At 39.6% G+C, this 21,752-nt stretch overlaps 2 protein-coding genes across 2 annotated transcripts; both read right to left on the bottom strand.

Moving 5' to 3' along the window:
- Positions 1 to 350: 350 nt before the first annotated feature.
- On the bottom strand, positions 351 to 4,002 carry LOC103697110 (glycerol-3-phosphate acyltransferase RAM2-like). The gene is made up of 2 exons (XM_008778900.3): positions 3,206 to 4,002; positions 351 to 1,689 (listed from the first exon to the last, which is right to left on the bottom strand). The coding sequence occupies exons 1-2, from the start codon at positions 3,815 to 3,817 to the stop codon at positions 790 to 792; spliced, it is 1,512 nt and encodes a 503-aa protein (XP_008777122.2). The 5' UTR covers positions 3,818 to 4,002; the 3' UTR covers positions 351 to 789.
- Positions 4,003 to 12,587: 8,585 nt separating this feature from the next.
- Positions 12,588 to 18,287, bottom strand: LOC103697111 (hydroxyproline O-galactosyltransferase GALT6-like). The gene is made up of 7 exons (XM_008778902.4): positions 17,234 to 18,287; positions 16,749 to 16,984; positions 16,366 to 16,653; positions 16,153 to 16,281; positions 15,864 to 16,037; positions 13,713 to 13,820; positions 12,588 to 13,321 (listed from the first exon to the last, which is right to left on the bottom strand). The coding sequence occupies exons 1-7, from the start codon at positions 18,093 to 18,095 to the stop codon at positions 13,115 to 13,117; spliced, it is 2,004 nt and encodes a 667-aa protein (XP_008777124.2). The 5' UTR covers positions 18,096 to 18,287; the 3' UTR covers positions 12,588 to 13,114.
- Between the last annotated feature and the right edge of the window lie 3,465 nt (positions 18,288 to 21,752).

Here is a 21,752-nt window from a genome sequence, read left to right as displayed (position 1 = left end):
CAAGCCTCGATTGGAAGTTGCTGAATCCGGAATATTCAGCAAAGGAAAACTTGTAATCTGCTGAATTATAGTGAAATCTCAAGCAAGGCTTGAGGAGTGGACATAGGTGCTGGGAGTGCACCGAACCACTATAAACCTTGGTGTTTGTGCTTGTGGTTTTTCTCTCTTTCTCTCCTTTGCATATTCCTGATTGCTTTCCTCATTTTATTCATTGTCGTATTTGTGCAATCATATTTCCACTGCTAAATCTATAAGATAACCGTAACTCATACTCTTCACACATATTAACTTTAATTTTTTAAAGAGACCCAATTCACCCCCCCCCCCCCCCCCCCCCCCCCCCGGGCTGCACCTTTAGGCAACAGAAAGTGATTTTATTTCTTTGTTTCATTACATTCAGTACATCTCAAAAGTTATATATACTCATGCACATACTCTCTATAAGAAAAATATATATATATAGGTTGATATAAGATCACATTAACAAAGAAAAACGTTATAGGTGATAGAGGTTGTTACGTGATCTCTAAAATCATTCTAATAAGATCAAAGAAAAATAATATAGATTGATACAGGATCACGCTAATAAAAAAAAAAAAATTATGAGTGATGCAGATTATTACGTGATCCCTAAAATTATGCTAACATAGCTTAACTAACGAGAAAGTGCTTCTTAATAATTATTGGTTCAAATTAACCTTAAGCTTCAACAACCTGGGACTCCATCGTTGTTCAATTAGAACATGTCCAGTTCCATAGCTAAGCAAAAAAAGACATCGATGTAAGATGCTAACACCCCATCACCTTTCCCTTCTCAAACTTAGGCTTCTCAGCCACCGTTCCATCATTCCCCGCAAGCGCCTTATACTTATCCTTCCTCGTAAAGCTGGTGCACTGGTATGACAAGGTCGCAGCTATCAGCCTCTGAGTATAATTCGCCACCTCGTGGCTCGACTTGCCGGCGCTGCACGTCAGCTTCGGCGGCAGCTTGTTGAGGAACGTCACCTCGTACGCCGGACTCGGGTTCATGAAGAAGTAAAAGGGGTCCATCCCCTTCCACCCCCTGGCTGTCGTGCCGTGGAACATGCTCATCCGGTTGGCCATCGCCACCGGCACGATCTGATCGGTGAGCTCGGCGAACAACGCCGAGAAGCGGAGCAGGAACGGCTCCCGGCACGTGGTCCCCTCGGGGCAGACGACGAGGTCCCCCTCCTCGAGGAGCTTCTTGATCATGGCGGCGTCGCGGGCACGGTCGCGGGTGAGGCGGACGGTCTTTATCGGGGAGAGGAACTCGGAGAGGCGGGAGACGGAGTAGGTGACGGCGGCGATGGGGCGGCCGAGGGCGGTGGAGAGGAAGATGGGGTCGAGGAGGGTGCGGTGGGAGCAGATGAAGAGGACGCCGGAGCGGGCGAGGGACTTCTCGGCCGCGGGAGGGGGCACGCCGCGGACGATGACGCGGACGCCGAGGGCCCGGAAGGCGTGGTAGACGAAGCGCATGGGAAGGAGAGCGCCGGCGGCGATGCGGAGGCAGGCGAGGAGGAAGCCGACGGGCATCCAGAGGATGATGAGAAGGGCGAGGAGCGGCGTCGGCTTCTGGACCAGCCGGCCGTCGTGGAAGACGATGGGCTTGGGCAGCTTGTCCCGGGCCACGGCCTCCCTGTCCGGCTTGTGCGGCACCAGGTAGCCCTCCTATAGAAATGGTGATGGCGGCAAACGATTTGCAGGCATTTATTTAGATATGGGCGAAACTCAAAAGCTAGGAAGAGAGCCTAGTTTCAATTAAAATTGGACATGAACCCATGCAATGTTTTTTTACCTTTTTATTATTGTGGTAAGACAGTTCAGATATTCATCTGCCGCAGGCCAAACAATGATGGTATGATGTGCACATGACGCTATACAATCACCTTCTATTGATAGGTGAACGTCATTGTATGTTATTTATAGGTGATGTACTAGGTTGTCTGGTTGTATTAAGAACTGAGTATTAATTATTCTCACATCTTTCTCATGATGAAATGCTTGCAATTTGTGTTCCTTTAGCTCTCTTATGAGTTTTGTTTCAATGGCATACGACAGAGGAAAACTTTCCAACTTATTAAAAATTATGAGTTTTGTTTCAATACATTTTTCTTAGTAGCAGTTATTGTCTATATTTAAACCTCAACTGTTAAGTTTATAAAGCATATAATAATATATTTAACAGGTTAATCAATTCAGTTGGTAACCATTTCGAACACACACACACTAAAAAAAAAAAAGGTACAAGTGGACCTTATTTGCCCCGATCGCATGTGAAACAAAGACGATAAAAAGAAAGGTTGCGAGAGAGAGAGAGAGTGTGTGAGAAACAGAACTGGCTCTGGTAACATATTGAAATCACTCTTTGTCCCAAAAGCTTAAGCTAATAGGATAAGTTAGATTTATTTATATATTTTATATTTTCTTAGAGAAGGGACATGATAGGTCCATTGAAAAAGGAAGAGGGAAGAGTGATAGGGGCATAACAGAGAGAGAGAGAGAGAGAGAGAGATATGTGTGAAAGGTGAAATTTTTAGTCGGACCATAAGGTGCGCCGGTGAAAGATTCAAATTCTAAGTGACGGGAGGATTGCCATTCCATATCTCGGATCTTATACAGCTTAATCAAATTAGAACTTTTATTTAAAGATATTTTTTTTAGCTAAAAAGATATACAAGTAGTTTTTCAAGTAGCTTATCAAGTCATTATGTGGTTAGAAGAGAAGATCTTAGCTGTTCACAACAAAAATATGAATGGTTTATATATATATATATATATATATATATATATATATATAATGGTTTATTACTAAATACAAAAGTGTGACGTTGCCTCCGTTCTCCCTCCTTCTGTGGTTTCTACTCATGCACCAAATTATTTCAACCTAAAGGATATTGGTTCCACAAACCAACATCGCATGCAACGTTTAAACTCGTCTGTTGTGTTTAAAATAATCTCAAAATCTCTAGTTTTTCCCGTAATGAAGCATGCGAATGAAATGAAAACTTGTGAAATCATGTAGGTGCACGCGTTTCGTGCTTCCTTTATCCTATCGACGACCCTTATTTTATGTTGACATAAAAATAGAGATATCGAATATCTAAACGGGAACGAGTTCATGCTTTTCTTGCAACTAAGTTTCAAGCTCCTTTCATGCCTAATAAACAAGTATGGAGGCCCAGACCTGACAGAGATTCATGAAAGCGAAGTCGGTTTTCCGATCACCCAATCCGATCTCCGGCGATGCCTCCCCGAATACCTTGCGAAGAGCAGCAGCCTTGTTAGCGCCAACAAGAACCCCGGGGCGGCGAACGAAGCCCGTCGCCCTGCCTTTGTAAGTGGCGATCTCGGTCCCAATCACCATGTCAGCCCCCAAGTACTCCTTCAAGAAGGCCTCCACCATGATCCTTGGATTCGCAGTGAGCACACACCTCTTCCCACATGCCGAGAACACCCGCCATGACTCAGGGTGGAGGTCCATGGAGTAGAACTTGGGGAGCACCGCCCTCGCCACCGACTCGATATCGCCAACTCTCACCCCAGAGAGCGTTGCAAATATGAGCACCTTGATTCCAGCCGACTCCGATACGAAGTAATATAAGATGCCTGCGAGAGGGGCGGCGAGGAGCAGGAAGAGGAGCCTTAGGATGCCACCAATCTCGAACGCAACGAGGGCGAAGTAGGGGAAGGAGCTGCGTCCCCGGAGCAACGTGCCATCCAAGTCGGCGACCACCGTGTGCCGGTCACGACCGATCGACGTGCACTTGTCGATGGTCTTAAAAGGCCCAAAGCTCATCTCAACCGTCGTGACTTCGATATGATAAAGGCTTTGGACTTGGGAGAATCGGCTCTAGTTTCCGGAGAGGAGGAGGCTCTTGCAGCACTTGCACTACTTTTTCTATCCCTTTGGAATGGTGTGACACACTAGACTTGGAATATATGTACTGTTGGAGGGGGATTGGAATAGGAGAATACAATAAAGTGCATGAGAGCGAACGTTTGGTTGGCGGTTGGAAGTGGCCAATTTTCTTCGGGTTTTATAATAAGAATTGAGAAATGGACGAGGCCAAGGTGGGCTTTGGAGCAATCGAGGTGGGTGGGGTTTATTCCCAGGAGGAAGGTAGCATTGCATGAGCCATCTCTCGTTATAGGAATCATCGCCAAATACTTTTATCATGTTGTAGTGGAGCTCAAACTCGTTCATTTCGTCATGATATTGTGATGGACGCTGGATTAACACTTGCTGGTGCTTCTCTGTAGCCTTTTCATTGCTGACTGAAACCGAAAGCTACGGAGAAAAGGTTGGCAAGAGTTGGTTTGTGGGAATTAAACTTCAGAATATAAGGTGGGCCAGGACATCAAGGGAGTGCAAATTGCATACAATTTTTGTCGCTCTCGATTCTCCCTTCAGAATTTCATTGTTGTCCAACTTTTGGTGCAATCTATATCAACTAGAATGAAGCATGGGTGACTAAGATCCTTGTTTGATAAAGATTTTTAACTATTCATACGATTCAGGGAATATATTTTTATTTTTGTCTTGTGTACTCTCTCTGTTTCTCTTAAAAGCAGAAACAGCAAGAAATAACATTTGTTCATCCATGTTAGTATATACTAATGTTGGGTATTCATTACAATGTATATTGGAGGAGGCATGGATGTTTCTGGTCAAGTGAGAGGAAATATTTAATGGTATAATCCTCCCAAATTCTTAATTTTCATTCTGAAATTTCAAAAATGCCATTTCGACTAAATTGGCGGAGAGTCTTTAGCGCTAACTCATCCCACGGAAAGAGGATAAATTAAGTAGTTTTTTTTTTTTATCACTTTCCATTGATGATATTAAGGTGCTAATAAATTATAGACAACGTCACAACGAAAAATTATGTTTTAGAATCTAATTGAGGGCTCTCGACACAAGCTGCTGTACCCATAAAGAGAGCGAGATTTAGATAAGACCAAGATGGCAGCATCGTACCCATAAACATAGATACAAACAAGACCCATGGACCCAGAAAGCATAGCTGCACCATCTCTTCTCATGTTATAAGTACTATAGATGCAAATCATAGCCAAACCAACTGCAACTTGTAGCACATAGACAACTAGATACCAAGTGCAGGACCACTCGAACTGCCATACTTGATGACTGATTAGAGTAAATAACTACCTAAAATTGAAGCACTACTCTTAATTAGAGTAAATAACGAGACACGAAATTAATCGCAGCAGAATTTGGTCCCCTGGTACATAGTAGTTTGCTGATTTAGATGAGCTTGTGGGTTTGTTGGAACTGAATACATGGGATGTTTTGCATTCTTTTGATCTGTCGGCGGCAATGGATTGTTTTCTGCTGCTGTTTCAGGGAGTTAAAATATAAGGGCTGTTCAATTTATAGACATCCTTTGCTTGGGTGTTCTCGGGGCTTGGAATGAATGCCTTTCTGGCCCCCCACACACCAGGGGAGCTGCTTATGTTTGTCCGATTTTCTACAGGAAGTGTCTTGCACAGGAGATAGAGATGTGGCCGTGGATGTTTGTCTTCAAAAAAAAATGAGAATTAATTAATTCTACCCTTTTTTGGTTTCCTCAAGATTTCAGGGCTCTTTTTGCTATAGGTGTAGGACCAACCAGGCATATCTTTTATCACAACATCAACATGACGGTAAACTAACCCCTTTAATTGGGTAGGTCGCCAATTTGATTCAGATTTTTGGTTTGAAGGAACTCAAAGTTTGGATTCCTGCATGGAGGATGCAGATGGAATAGTGACATTATTTGCTGAAGTTAAAAGTTAGTTGCTAATTACCATAATCTGGACAATGATGTAAAGAAATCTGTGCACAGTTTAGTTTTCGTGGTGTACAATTAATGGATTGGGCAAATCAGGTAGGTTGCGTCAATAGGATCCTAGAGATCTCAACAGCTCATAGACATCATGTATCTAATATTTTGCTTTTTGAGTACGTAATCACAATAAACTACGAGAATCCCCCTTTATTTGCTACGATATTTGATTAATGTAATTTCTAGTATTTAGTGCATGTTTTGCTCATGAAAACAAATTGGTGGAGCCTGCAATGTTCCCTTTTTTTCCCTATGTTTGGACACTACTCCCTCTTCTGTACTCTTGTTTTAATTTGATAGCTTCATTTTCTCAATGAAATTAGAAAAAGGAAAAAAAAAATCCTTCTACATTTTGTTTGCATGGTATAATTGGTGGTAGTTGTAATCCATCCTCTTTGCATGCCTGTCCATCTCTTGTTGATTTATCAACCATATGATCAGGCTGACTGATAAACATATGGGGACATTTCAAAATCTTGGCCAACAACAAAGTTGAGATAAATTACTAGGATTTGAGATATCAATTTAAAAAAAAAAAAATATTTAAGATGGTAGAGAAAATATTGAAAAATCTAGGATACTTTATAGCTCCAAGTTCAATTGGAGAGTTGTGATTCTTGAGCAGCAATTGTAGGTGTGTTGTGCCACAGTTCATGACTAAGCAGTACCTTGTATTATACTGATATATCGATATACAATATATCCAATCTACTCAATCGTACAATATATAAATGGTTGCTATTGAAAATCAAACCTCATTGCCATCATCTGGATCCCTGCAGCACCTTTTCAAATCACACATTAGAGAAAGACGGCAAATCAAATCTTGAGAAAGCTGTATAACTTTGACATCCTCGATACCTTAGGGGTGCGCCGTGTTAACGACCAGAAGAAGAACCGGAATCAGAGTTGGAATCAATTAGAATAGAAAACAAAATGGCTATATTCCTCAACGTGTTTTGTTCGTGGCTAAAATCGGAATGGAATTTGAATACTAGATGAGAGTCTGAATTGGATTTTAGAGAATTGAAGCATTCCATTCTCCTTCGGAATTGGAATGGAAATAGAATTCCATCCTCATTCCAGAGGCCAACTCCGCCCAACCAAACATGCCTTACATGGTTATATATAATTGCCACATGAACTTCTACTAGAAACTTGCTATTACTAATTGATAATAAAACTTGGCCTTCCAATTTCAAATGAACAGCCAACATAAATTTACTTGTAATTTTCTTTTTTTGTTTATTTCTTATATTTGTTGCACTAACATGTAAAGTGTACTATAGCAAAACCCTAGATAAAACTCAAGTGCACCAATCAACTTCTTGTTTGATTCTTGGGTAATGGTATGGGCCCCAATGTTGGCACCAAACCTGTTTAATTGGCAGTGCAACTTGTGGCTGCCTCATCTCAACTGCCAACCAACCACCCAACCCCATTCCCCATTCGTGAAACCTATTCACCCAACCTTGCATCACTATTGCTTCTCATGCTTTTAAATGAACAGAATACACAAGGTCTGTGATCCCCGTAATCTGCAGTGATTTTGATGGTATATGGAATCTGAGTTTTTTTTTTGAGAATATCAACGTCCAAAAGATCTGAAATCATGATTTCCATGCTTTGTCGACATCATGATGCATGATTGCATTGAATATTGGTTGATCGTTTGTATACTCTCTTCCTCATGAGTCGGAATGGGGATTTTAAGAATGCCCAATTCAAAGTCTAATATGGATGCCCATCCTTTTCCAAACAGTAACCGAGGCGTGGCCTTACTTCCAACCAAGTGGTTCCGAATTCGAAACGCACAGGTGTCGATTAAATTTTGGAGACCGAATGCTCCCTGCTCGGACACGGGGTCTGAAAGGGCGTATCGCTCTATTGGTAGTCTCGGTGGTACCATGTGTGATGTACTCACACGTGGTATTCGTGCCGAAGCCCAAAGGTATAACCGAGCCGGGCCCACGGATGGGGAAGGTATGAGTAAAATCGGCCGGAGTGCCCAACACACGGTCATTTCTGCCCGCATCGAACATTCTTCTTGCGGGGGTGGGGGCCCAGTGGAGACTGCTACGTGGGGGTGAGCTTGTCCCTTCCTCCCCCCTTCCCCTTTTTTTCAGCAAAAAAAAAAAAAACATGCAAGTCATTCTTGTAACGTAAGAAGTATAGACTTGTCCATTTTTAATCTTCTTATACATGATACAAGATTACTAGGCCTAGTGTGGATTACTTTGACTACTTTGAATAGGACCATGCACTTATGAATTGGAATAAGACCCACATAGGTACAAGGCCACATCTATGGTTTATATAAACTAAGAGATACTATAGCAGAAGATTATATGAGACTATCTATAAGTTGATCGTTGTGGAGTCAGAGACATTGCTTTATGTAGGTCTTAGGTCGCTACAAATGTGGACCCTAAGTATATGGAGTAGGGGATATTATAGAACTAAGTCTAGTTGAGGTTGTCTACAGGATAATTGTGGTATTTATGATTGGATTGCCAAAAATTTAAATAATATCTTCCATTTTGATGAAATTAAAGGCATAGCTTTGGCCTAGGTCTAGTGGATAAATATTTTTGTTGTCGCGAGAATCCTTAGCATGAAAGTAGCTCCAATTGGCGTTCATCCCCGACTTTCTTCCTATGTTGCTTTTTCAATGGGTTGTTGAACTGAACTTTCATTAATTCCAAAGGGAGGATCCCTCCTTTTCTTGTAATCAATGTGCTTATTTAGACAGTTGATGTGGATGGATAGAGAAATGTTGGTTCTTTGATGCACCAACATGGAGTTTGGCACTATAATAAAATGCACGATTCGGACCTTAAATTCAACGAAGTAAATCACCTACAAAATTAGCTAGCTTTTGTATCAAGAGTGATGCGATCGTATCAACTGTTTGGATCACCACATAGAGTATATAGTACAAGAGACGTGGGTGGCATTAACCAATTGAGAGGACCTAAACGAAGGAAGGGAACAAAAAAAATATATATACAAATTATATGGTTAAATAATATACACCAAGCAAATTAATTATTTAGCAAGTTAATACGCATGTTTAGGTAAATCGATGTACAACATGGTCAGATAATACATACTTAGCAAATTAGTTATCTAGCAACCTAATACACATATCCAAACAAATTATTACATAGATTTTAGAATATTATATTTACCAATACATACTACATGGCCGGTAATACATACTAATATATACATAAATTAAGTTGACTTTCTGATATATACTGTAAGCTTATCTAATATACACCTAGTAGTGATCTAATACATACTTTCAGATAAATTGATATGCAGTTTTCAGAATATAATTTTTATTAGTTTACACTACATTGCCAAATAATATATACCAAGCAATTAATCATCTTCTATTTATTTTTTTCTAAAGTTATGAGTTTGATGGACTCCGTTGGTAGCAAGAGTCTTATTCTTATTTAACTTTTGAGTTTTCTCTTCAAGATGTGCATTAGAAAAATATGGCAAAACAAGGGTCCCATTCTATAAAATATTCTCTAGTGCCCAGTCTATATGATTTTTGTTCCTTTCCATATATTATTAAACATTCTCCTTTTTTAGACTCTTTTATTTTTTTTAACAAAATAGAAGTTTAACTTGATACAGAGAAGATAGAGTCTAGCCAACTTAATGGATACTTGTGAGAAAGATGTTTTTAATTTCATTTATCTTATTGGTGAACTAGGTCCGCTGCTATCAAAAAACTAGGAACTCGACCAACCCTGAAACCAGCTCATCAAAATTGATGTCCATCATAAATAGAAGCATAGTTGGCTAACCAATGCGTCCTTATAGCTATAGATGATGGATAGTTTGGAGAGACGAAGTGCCGAAAAATATTTCAAATTCCATCAAAGAAGGATGATAAACATAAATTAGGATCCTCTGTCATGCAACTTTTGCACTGCAGAATCCTGTACCACTGTAGATGGCTGCAACAACATCCATCTCGGAGATGGATAGCTCATCTTCATCACCACGACATACTATGTATCATACTAATGATGTCTCATCATATTCTAAGAATTAATAAGAGCCCTACATCTTTGAAATGGATGATGTGGCGGCTATCTATGTACCATAGGACTCTGCGGTGCAACTTTTGCACGGCAGTGGATCCGAACTCGGTAAATATTTTTTGGCAATCAAAGTGAATCAGCCAATTGATGATCTAAGCCATGCATATCACCATCTACCTTCTAGCTAGGTAGCGATAGCATGAAGTCAAGTTGCCAAGAACACAAATCAAGGCAGTCTTCAAAATGCACTTGGCTTAGAAAAACAAAATTATGCTGCACTCCTATATTGAGATGGAAGAACGACCAGGGGCAAACTTTTTATACATCATAAAGTTGGAAAAATATTGCCTCAAGACAGACCCCCAGCCTCATCACATGTTGCACGACATTGGTCCCATCAGGAGCCGGTGTATCTGCAGTTAGTTGAGGAGGATTTTCAGAAGAAGAGACACCATAAAGGAAGAAATTGATTGACGGGGATTGGTTATTGCAGGTCACGCTCATATCAAAGATGGTTTTAAGGCTTAAAGTTAGGGCTGGTAAAATGTGATCGGATCCATCAACCCGATCTATGTTCAACCTGCCATAAGCAAATTTGGGTTTGGACTACATAGCTTCGGGTCATAAATAGGTCGACCCGTTTAACCAGTTTAACATTTGGATCGGGTTCGAGTTTCAAACATCTGACCCATTTAACACATTTAAGGTATATTTAACCTATTTAAAATGTGCTCAACCTGTTTTTATCATGTATAACCCAACCCGCTTAATCTATTTAACTCGTTTAATTCTATTTAGCCTGGTAAAAATCCACTCAACCTATTTAGCCCGTTTAACTTGCTTGACCTGCTTAATAAACAGATTATGCATGTTGAATCATGTTACCTGTTTAATAAATAGGCTGGATTCAGATCTAAATTTTTAGCCTATTTAATAAACAAGTCAGGTTTAGGTTTATAAATTTTTAACCCGATCCATATTCGATCCGACTCAGCCCGATTGCCACCCCTACTTGGAGTATCAAGTTTGATAGGAGACTGTTTGGATGGAAAACCAGCTTATCAATCAGATAGGTGGCAAGGTCCATAGAAACAAGCTGAAAGGATCAAGAGGTCAACAAATTCCCAAGATATTTCTCAAACAAAAAAAAAAAAAGCCCTTTGGACATCTGATTAAGGTGCTTGTTGGACAAACTCAAGCTGGTGACAAGAAGCAATGGAAGGGAGAAACTCAAGGGATCATGAGAGACCACCGATCTCATTATCCGTCATCTTGTAGGATAATAGATTCACCCTAAAAGATGATTTACATTGTCCTGAACATTTAAAAAATAATGGAATTGAAATGGTCCCCCTGACGACCAACCCCAACATTCAAACAGGGTAAAATATAAATTAAAACAAAAAATCAAAACAACAAATGCAATGCACATTAGGCAAAAAAGAGAATAAGATATAAAAATAAAGTTTGCAAGATAAAAATAATAAAAATTTTAGTATTCCTTGGCAATCAATAACAACATGTTTATAGACTATGCCGAATTCATGATATCTAATAATCCATTTTCTAGTGAAGACCCTTATAGTGAGGCAGTTTCTAATAAGTATTACTGAATTTTACTCCAATAAATTATAAAATCACATTATATGTCCACTATTTTCTCAACGATATTATTGTCTTTTAGGAATTAAAAGTAAAGGCCTGATTTATTTTGTAAGAATGCCAAGAAGACCAACACTAAAGAATTGATTATTTAGGAAATAACAAGTACGGCTCCATTTAAATATCTTTTTAGAAATATAAAAACATTTTAAAATTAATTAAAAATATATTGACAAAATAATGGAAATTACATATAATATTTGAAAATTCAAAACTTTGTTTGCATAATACAACATAGGTAAGAAAATATCTAAAATTTGAGGAGCAACACATCATTTGACTCTCTCCTTTTTTCCTTTCTCTTCTCTTTCTCTAGAAAGCAACTCTCACATGCACAAGAGATATATTCAGCATCCCCATAGGCCACAGCCCTTTAACATAGAACAAGTTACAAATATAACATTATGAGACTCAAAAAATTACTAGAACCTGCAAGGAAAGAAGTTCTAAATATTGGATAGTTGCAGAAAAGTGAAAGATAAAAAAAAACGAGATCGGAAGGAAAAGAAAGAAGGAAATATCTGAGTCCTGAGAGTTGTGAATTCATTTAGACGTGGAGACAGAGAAGTTCAAATAAGCCTTTGTATAGTAATAATTATAATAACAGTAATGTAGGCTTTACAGTTCAGGTGCAAACTTTAGTGCAAAGAGAAAAGTGTTTTGCAAATATTAATAAACAAAGGAAAATATTTGACAATCCAAGCTTGCATAGAATACCAGATTCAAAGCAGCCATGTCTCAGTTAAGTGCAGAGCTCACCAATTAGGCCAAACCTGTTTAAAATTTTTTCCAGGCTGTAGAAGTGATGGTCACAACACCTACCTTAAACTAAGCCTGTAATCTGATCACACCCTGCAGCCAGCTCTTCCCCCATAAAGGCCAAACCGCACGCTTGAGCATGAGATTTGTTGAAAATTTCGAACACCCAAATGCAATCAAGTGTTTTGTGCAGCAGAAATTTCTTACATGGAAGCAGTCATACATGATGGAACCATTTCCAAAACAACTCAAAAAGGAATAAGTGATCATTAAGCATAAACACGTCTCATTGATCTTGTACCTTACAAGATGTATAAAAAGCAATCAAGAATCTGGACAAGATGTGATCATACAAGAAGTATAGCATTGGGGTTGTCGCAGGACTTGCACACAAGGAATTTGAAGTGGGAGCTGCCATATTTTCGTGAACCTTGAGTGTTCATAGTCACCAACCCCACCAACAAAATACACAGCAGGAGCTATTGTTTGTTCACTTTACATACAGACAAGCAACTGAACAGCCTCCCCCATAGTTAGGATAAAAGAATTAAAGAATGAACTTAAAGAGGCAACCCATTCATATTCTCCAAGAAGGCCTTAATTTCATGTAAGGTGCCACTAAAACTGCAAAACTTGCTACGCTGTGCTGCCAATTCCCATCAGTATCATCCCATATTGCGGCACTGAGGTTTTCCTGCTCATGTAAGGTGCCACTAAAACTGCAAAAAACTTGCTACACTGTGCTGCCAGTTCCCATCAGTATCATCTCATATTGCAGCACTGAGGTTTTCCTGCTTGCAACTTGTCCCACAGGCAGATCATCTGCCGAGGGGACTGATAGTGGGCAGTGTAGTAATCATCTATGCAGCCAAACTGGCAGAACTTGAGATTGTGGAGGTATGTGACAGGTCTTGAGCTGTTGAACTTCTCGACCCACATGCCCATGCTCACATCTTCCATTTTAAATAGCTGTAAAATATGCACAGTTCTCTTGTCAGAAACCTTGTTGCCAAGTTATATAGTCCTCAATATTTATGCAGTTCAAAAGATTGAAAGATGTCAAAACGTTGCTAGAAAAATTGGCCATTATAGGAAAAAATCTTTCCCCTTACTGCATTGACTTGATCTTCATCTGCTTTTGGTGTTAGTTTTAGATGCGTCATACAACCTAGCCAGTTATGGAAGAGATGAAAACATCTCTTGAAAGAGGGACTGCCAGTTCTGATCCCAAATGGATTCAGCTGAGCTAAGCCCTCCATGTGCAAGATGGTTCCACCAAATGAGCTGTTCTCGTATGTATTGAGGCAACTATCCTACCAAGCAAGGATAAATGAATGAATAACAAGCCAACAGATCTTACCCTCACTGTATGACTCTCAAATTCAGACACGATAAAGCGGGCAATGTCAGATGATACGACGTAGCCAGGACCATTAGCATATGGTGGGTAGACTTCCTCCGGCCACTCCTGAAAAAGAAAATGCGAATCATTCAAAAAGCAAAAAAGGAATTCGTATATGGTTGCACTATTGATACAGTGTTATCAGCATACTTCATCTATGGCATCCCAGATTATCGTGTTTTAGCACAATCGCATGTTATGAGAGTAGATGAAAACTGAACAGTAAAATGATGTCATACTAACAAGTCTGCTGCAAAAAGTTGACAATAAGAAACCTATGATACACAGTGAATAACATAAGTTATGTGAATATATCAAGCTCATCCACATATGCAGTGTTATTAGATGTTGTGGCGATGAAAAGAGTAAAAACTAAAAAGGATGCTTGAACATTTAGAAGGTCACCACAAACTGCTAACTAGCTTGCTTCCAGAAACTGAAGTAAGAGATGATAAACGAGATGCTTTTTTCACCTATATGCTATTCATCAAACAACCAGCAAAGACTAAGAGCAAAACAACATAGATTAAAAAAAAAAAAAAAAAAAAAACTTTGAAGCATAAGTAAACAGTAAGGGATCCGCCAATTTAATTACATGCAAAACTAAGTTTCTTACTTTCGAAGAAAAAGAAAAGAATAAGAAAGAACAACCCCAGTACTAGATATCATGGATGAGGTATCACATGATATGCCATAGCAAGGACCACTGCATCTAAACAAATCATCTCGATGACGCATATAATAGACTATGATTTGTGAGGCATGCAGGTCTATCAAGCAAGACTAGCAATCATATATTGGTGACAAGATAACATTTATGTCACAATATGTGAGTTCTTAAAATGTGATTTAATCAACAGGTTGTTTATATCTATAAAACCAGACAAGTACCTACAAATGGTAGATGAGTACAATGGTATTCTGAAGCCAATGCCACAGTTGTTGGCTACAAGTCTATCCTGTTGTGATGCACCACTAGGTGCATATGCCGTGCAGTTTAATGGCGTAATAACAAATCGTTTATCCTTCAATCCATGCTATCATATGAAGAGTAGGTCTTAAATACAAAATCACGGGAACCTATTATGCTTTTAAACTACCATGTTATAGTTAATTGTGTTGACTGTAACTCAACCTCATACAGCCAGCAAATGTAGAAAATGGATACCAATACAGGGTAACAGATATTGATAAAAATCTCATCTCGGACAAGATGCACTTAAAAATCCTATTACTTTAGTCAATAAGTACTCCTATTTTGAGGAAGACTAACATTTCTTTTGCATGCATACACATTCAGCCAGCCAACATGTACATTTTGTAAAGGCTACATAACCAAAGAATAAATATAATGAGCAGCGCCTGCACCAGTAATCAAGGCAGGCTGCATTAATGTTTTGGGAAGCATGGATGTTCAAGTCATAAATTTTGATGAACAAAATATAGAGAAGCTTTGCCCATATAAGACACCTAAACCAAATAAGTGACATGTGCACATAACACTAAAAAATAAGAGCATGACAAAGAAGATACATTCCAATGGTAGGATCAATCTATAACAACTCAGGATCTCACCTAAAAAGGCTAGTCAGTAGATATTATTTAATTTCCTTAGCCCTATATAAGTAACCCAAGATCTACCCAATGCATAGCCGATGTGGGACTAAACACACGCTCGGACAGGTCCTTACACAATTTGGTTACTTTACCTAGATTGCAACAGAAATCATGATCAAATCTTTGCCTTAACATCCCAAGAAGTGCACATAACACTAAAAAATGAGACATACTAATATTTTAAAGTACAAAGACAGCATAGATCATTCATGAATTAAAAGGAAAAGGTACCATGGCAAATGCAGAAAAGGAATGTCACTTGAAGGCCCAATAGAAAGAGTCAACAAGAACAAGACTTTATATCCTCTTCAAATATCAGAAATGCAGAACCTTGTATATTTCTAATTTAAAGGGACACTGGGGTCGATGTAATAAACTTATTGGTAATGCAGAACCTGGTATATGTTTCTCACAAAGGTCCATAAAGTAAACTTCATAAGTGTAATTTGAGACAAATCCTTGACATAATAACAAGCAGTGGCAAATATATACCTCAGTTGTGACAGCCCATTTCCCGCTACGTAAGGGCCTGTGGTAGTAATTCATGTTTCCCACGTACAGAGTTCTATCACCTGAAATTTTTTTCACTTCCTTGATCACTGAATCAACTCTAACAAATGTATCATCATCGCACTTCATTATATACTTGGCAGAAACTGTGTGAACCTGTGTTACAAAACATGAGAAGGGGTTTCAACAATAATTCGCTGCTAAAAAACTTAACAAAACTCTGACCATAATAACTGAATTTCAAAGTTCAGTAGAGTGCAGCTTCACTTACCCCGTACTCACAGATGGCAACAGTTTTCAAAACAACAAGATCATAGTTATCCATAAAAGGCACTATGACAATGTCCCCAAAGAATTCTGCCTCTTTCTTTAGCTCCACATTCACTTCCTTTCTTCCATGCTGCACGCAATGTTTGCATCAGTTAGAACTTCTACACTACAAATGCAACAACTCGAAGCACATTGAAGAAGCTCCAAAAGTTACCAGGGCAACAAAAAACCGAGCCACAACATTTGATGATTTCCTCACTGCAGACATCCATGACTTCCTTACAGCCATTCGCTCAGCAAAATGGTTGCCTGCCGAAAGGATTCCGATGAAAAGTTCGACGGGTTCATCAGGAAGTGGTGGAGCCTGCCACTGAGCAGACATTTCCAGATGCCTTTGTGGTGCAAAATTAGGATGTGATGTGGGCAATGCTGCAGCAAATATGGACTGGACATCGAGATCCCCATTCAAAGACAGGCCAGTTGCATCTTCAAGTACAAATCCCTGAAAAACAAGACCATGAACATTAGCTAAGAACCCAAGATTGCATAACATAGAAGCCAAATAAGCTCAATTAGAAAGCGTCAATTGTAACTCACGGTGTGATAAGGAAACGATGTCACATGTCTCCCATTGACATTGACATGGTAACCTTCCAAACCAGCACCAAGAGTTAGAACAAACAACTTGTCCTCCACAAATGGATATGGCCAGTCGACAGAAACTTTCTTGGTCCGACCGATCAAACGGTTCAACCACCACATTGTCTTCAACTCCTCCGACCGATTATCATCATCCTCACGGATCCACTTCTCGCACTTCACCATCCCATCAACTGCGAAGGCAGCTCCACACATCAAACTCAGAATCCAAACAACTTCATGTAATCAAAATGTGTATATGTTTAAAATTATTACTTGCAAAATTTATAGTCACACACCAATTATAGTTCAAAGCCCCTGCTTTGCTTTACAACAAAGCAGGATTCTCTCTTTTTTTTCGAAAATTTGAATGTTTTGCTTCAAAAGTTAGATAATTTGGTGCATAAATTTGCTTGTAAAAGATGGGGAACTTTGTGGCGTACCAGTCTCCTCATCAGCTCTGGATTTTGCTCCGTTGCACCGTTGCGCCAATCCCCACTGCATGCGGTAGCAAGTGTTCTGCTCGATGACCGGCCTCCCACTCCAATCTCCCTTCAACCGGGGGTTGAAGTGGAGAATTCTCGGTGGGTCCTCTCCGTCGACGATCTTGAGCCCCTGGAGCTCCATCATGAACTGCGACACCATGACAGCCCGATCCCCTTCCTTTAAAGTTGATATCTTTGGATCATACTCGGCGTGGGCCGGGCGGGGCCTCGCCACCACGGTGATGTGGGAGCCCAGCGTCAGGCCGCAGGGGAGCACCATCAGACTCCCCCGCTCTTCGAACTCCGCCCCTGACAGCATGATCGAATGCGGGCAGCTCTCCTCCGCCCGATTCCCCTCCGGCACCGCCGCCGACGGTGGAGCAGATTTCAGCTCCTCAAAGAGCCTCCTTCCGACCTCCCACGCGTCCTTTGCCGCCTTGTCGAGCTCCGAGAAGGCTCCGCGGTTGGTGTCGTTGGGGTTCATGAAGACTAGGCCGGAGACGATGGGGGACCGCCGCCGGCGGCGGGGGCCGGAGGATGGGGAGAGAAGCCGGTGAGGGCGCTTGAAGGGGCGGAGGGGGGCGGACCTCGCCTGGGTCTCCTCCTCGCTGTCGAGGGGGAGCAGGCGGGCCATGGCGTCGCCAGGGACGAACCCTGCGGCGCCGCTGGGCGGCCCGGGTTGCCGGGCGACGAAGGGGAGCTCCCAAAAGAGAAGGAAACCGAGGTACAGAAGAGCCAGGGCGAGGAGGATACGGAGAAATCTCTGCCGGCTGAAAGAGACCACATCCTCAACTCTCCTGATCATCTTCTCGATGCGCATAAAGGAAGGAAGTAAAAAAAAACGATCTTTTAAATCCAATCTTTTAACCAGATTTGATCGGATTTGGGAGATCGGAACTTGGAATCGACCGAAGAACACGAAGAAAACCCCAGCCCTAAACCTAATCCGAATCCAAACTAGAAGTTTGGAGTAATGGCAGACGACGAGAAGGCTGAGAGGGAGCTGGGGAGAGTAATGGAGGAGAGAAGAAAAACAAGCGAAAAAAATAGCCGTTTGAGGACGGCCTTTTTCGAATATTTAATTGATCGTTTTTTTTTAATTCTTATTTGAAGTGAATCTTATTATTAGTATTCTTACAAGACAACGAAGAAAAGGAAACCAACCATGTGAGATTCAGTGCTAAACACACAACATCAAACAACAAGAACGATCCAATAAAATCCTGCCACGCCGACAGATGCCCAATAAATTCCTGCCTCTCTCGACACGAATCCGTGTTTGTGAACGTTTGCAAGATATCTTTGTCCAAAACTTTTATGTTCATTATTTTTTATTATTTCCAAAGCTGGTGGTTGAATTATAAAGCAATGAAGAAAATTTCATAAAACCGTGTACACTTGGCTTTGGAAGTTTGAAAGCTAGACCGGATATTGGGAGAAAGGTGGACCGGGCTCGATGACAGCTTCCATAGTGGTGGGCGATAATAATAACGGGGAAATAAGTAGAATATATGGAATAGTTTAATAGTTTAATAGTTTAATATAGGGAATACAACGCGGCAGAAGGGAGCATTCCGTTGTCCGAATTGATTGATTGGAAATTAAAAAATTGAAATAAAGAGATGTTTGGATTCCTCCGGAGTTCGCCAGCTGCCACGTTACACACAACACGTCCTTTGTCGCGTAGGACAAGTCCGCAATTTTGCCGCACGTAACTAAAATCTGTCACACGTGGTGCACGTGAGAGGCAGAAAGGTTATTTTTTTTGTTTTTAAAATAACTGCTGGGAAAAAAAAATTGATAGAAAAAAATTTAAGTGAGCACTCTCCTTGAAAATTCTCCCAAGTTCATGTAATTAGTTTATCGGTAGAAATAGCGGTTTAGGAAATTAGTAGATATTTAACAAAAAAAGTTCGCAGATGCATCATTTAAAAAAATACTATATTGTTTTCTAAATTTAACTTTTTTTTTTAGATTTCATTAATACGACCCTTTTCTATATATTTAATCTTGTAATGAGTAAACTGATATGGATCTCAATCATCCAAAACTTAGTCAGAACTAATGATATTTCTATTTTGCGTATAGGTTAAAAAAAAAAATCTTTCTTTGTTAAAGCATGGGCACTTTGTGAATGGCTCTTTTATATAACACACAAATTATTATAGTGGAAAAAAAATGGCTCTCTTTTTAATCTTATTTCAGTATTGAATAAGGTTAATCAAGTCTCTTGGATATTGCATCAAATCGATAGAGTTATTGCAAGCTTTTCATTGGACAAAATTAACATGCATCCAAAGAGGGAAATATTGTAGGTGCCCACCACAGAGATGAGAGAAGAGATATAATGTGAGGATCCGTGCAGGCGTGTATTTAGTCTCACATCAGTTATTCGCTGGATAGATCTTAAGTACTTATATAGGATCAAGTAATTCAAATAATACCTTCCAATTAGCCATTTTGGGTGAGGTCCTGAGTTGTTATATATAAAGTTGGCAGTATATTTTTTGAGGTTGCCCAGCTTTCATATATAGATATTTCAAGTGTATGAAATATGAGATGTAATTTGCAGCCTATTTCAGATCATTTACTTGATAAAAAGTTCTAGAAACTAGAAAGCTAATCCCAAAAGAATCACCTCGACCTTAGGCAATGTAAATTAATGACGTTAACTCTAAATTTACTTCGGATAAAATGTACTTCGGATGTCCATGTACTTCGCGGACCAAGTATCCTTTTCATTCTGACTTCGGCAAAACCTTTGACCCGCAAGTGAAAATTATGAATGCAAGGGTACCAAACTACGTTAAGCAATGCCAACGTCAAAACTTTTTAGTTCACATGCCACTGGACGCGCCCATATAGCCATCAGACCAATTCAAAGTTGCCATCCTCTAATAAGATCTCGAAGTTCTCGTGATTCTACGACGACACCCACCAACTTGAATACAATTTTTATTTGCCTACTGAAAGGGCCAACGGTAGCTTTGACCTTGGTGGAGAAGTCCTGCAAATGATGACAGAAATATTAGCAAAAATGATGAAAATGCTAATGTTCTTCTGATGGGCCCTTTTTTTTTTCTTGGTGCACCAGTGCCTCACACAACACACATGGGAGTGCGGTCAATAAAATCAAAAAAGAAAGTTAGCGAAGAAAGTAAGGAATATCTGCTTGGTTCTTCCAAAGAAACCCACCAGAATGATGTCTGATAGGCCTTCATGACTATTAGATTAGACTCTTTGGGAGTTCATTTTAGCCATGCAAAGTAAAATTTCTCACTGTCCTCCCACCAATTTCATGCAGAATTCCAAAGAGTCTAAAACTTTGCCTCATACATCTAGGTAAAAACTTTTCTCTTCAATAACATCTAGGTAAATTGAAAAGAAATTGATAGAATACAAGAGGGTTGTTTCAAAATCTATTCTTCCATTTTCCTTTGGTATTGTCCGGTTGAAATTTTTTTTTTAACACTTGTGATATAAATATATGGGTTTTACTTAAATACCACTTCAGAAATTGGTAGGCATTAAAAGAAATTACGGATATCTCTATATATAAGAAAATACTTGGTGAATCCAGACAAATCTACCAACAACTAATTTATACTATTTACTTATTTATCATCATGGTATCAGCTAGTACCGCATGTTGCTATCATGCTAATGAAAAAAAGGCACAAGCTACATCAATTTGCTCCTATATTTATTTATTTATTTTAGATTTCGCTAGTATTATTCTCTCCATGGTGTCTCTCTGCAGTGGAGGTTACACTTTCCTCTTTTTGGCAGAAGATATATACTTGTTTTATAACACATTTAACTTTATAAGTTTTAAACTAAAGTATATATTGCATTTGTCAAAGAGTTCAAGTTCTTTTCTATTCGTGATTAGCGTAGCAGCCGTGATTGAGAGAACTAATGATGTGAACTCTAAATTGTCAGCGTATTACACTGGCCCGGTGTCCTTTTCTTGACTTCCATTGAGGAGTCTAAAACCATTGTTTTTGGGCAAAACCTTTTACCAACAAGTGCGATTGTGTCTGCACGGAATCCAGATTACGTTTAACATTTTTTCAGGAGAAAAGTTGAGCAATGTCAAATTACGTTTGGCCTCCCTTGTTTTTTTTTTTGGGGGGTGGGGGGGAAGGGGGCCAAAATTAGTTTTGAGATTGCTGTTGTAGCTTCAAAAATGGCGAGAAATAATATTTGCAAAAATAATAAATATACTTGACTATATTTAAAAGTACTGATGTTTTGCTGGCTAACATTCATGCTGCTAGATTAAGATTTTTTGAGAGTTCATTCTAGCCACACGAAATAAAATTACTCAAAGTTTAGCCATTGACTCTATGTCCAATCCCAACCAACCAAATCCCAAGATGGTGTTTGATTGCGAAATAAATGAGGAATATCTCCCAAAGTAGGAAATCTCTTCCTAATTTCTTGCCAAGCACCCACAAATTGGGTTCGAAACTGC

The sequence above is a fragment of the Phoenix dactylifera genome, unplaced genomic scaffold (genome assembly GCF_009389715.1).
Source record: "Phoenix dactylifera cultivar Barhee BC4 unplaced genomic scaffold, palm_55x_up_171113_PBpolish2nd_filt_p 000076F, whole genome shotgun sequence".
In the NCBI taxonomy this organism is placed as follows: Eukaryota; Viridiplantae; Streptophyta; class Magnoliopsida; order Arecales; family Arecaceae; genus Phoenix; species Phoenix dactylifera.
This window is presented reverse-complemented; position numbering and strand designations above follow the sequence as displayed.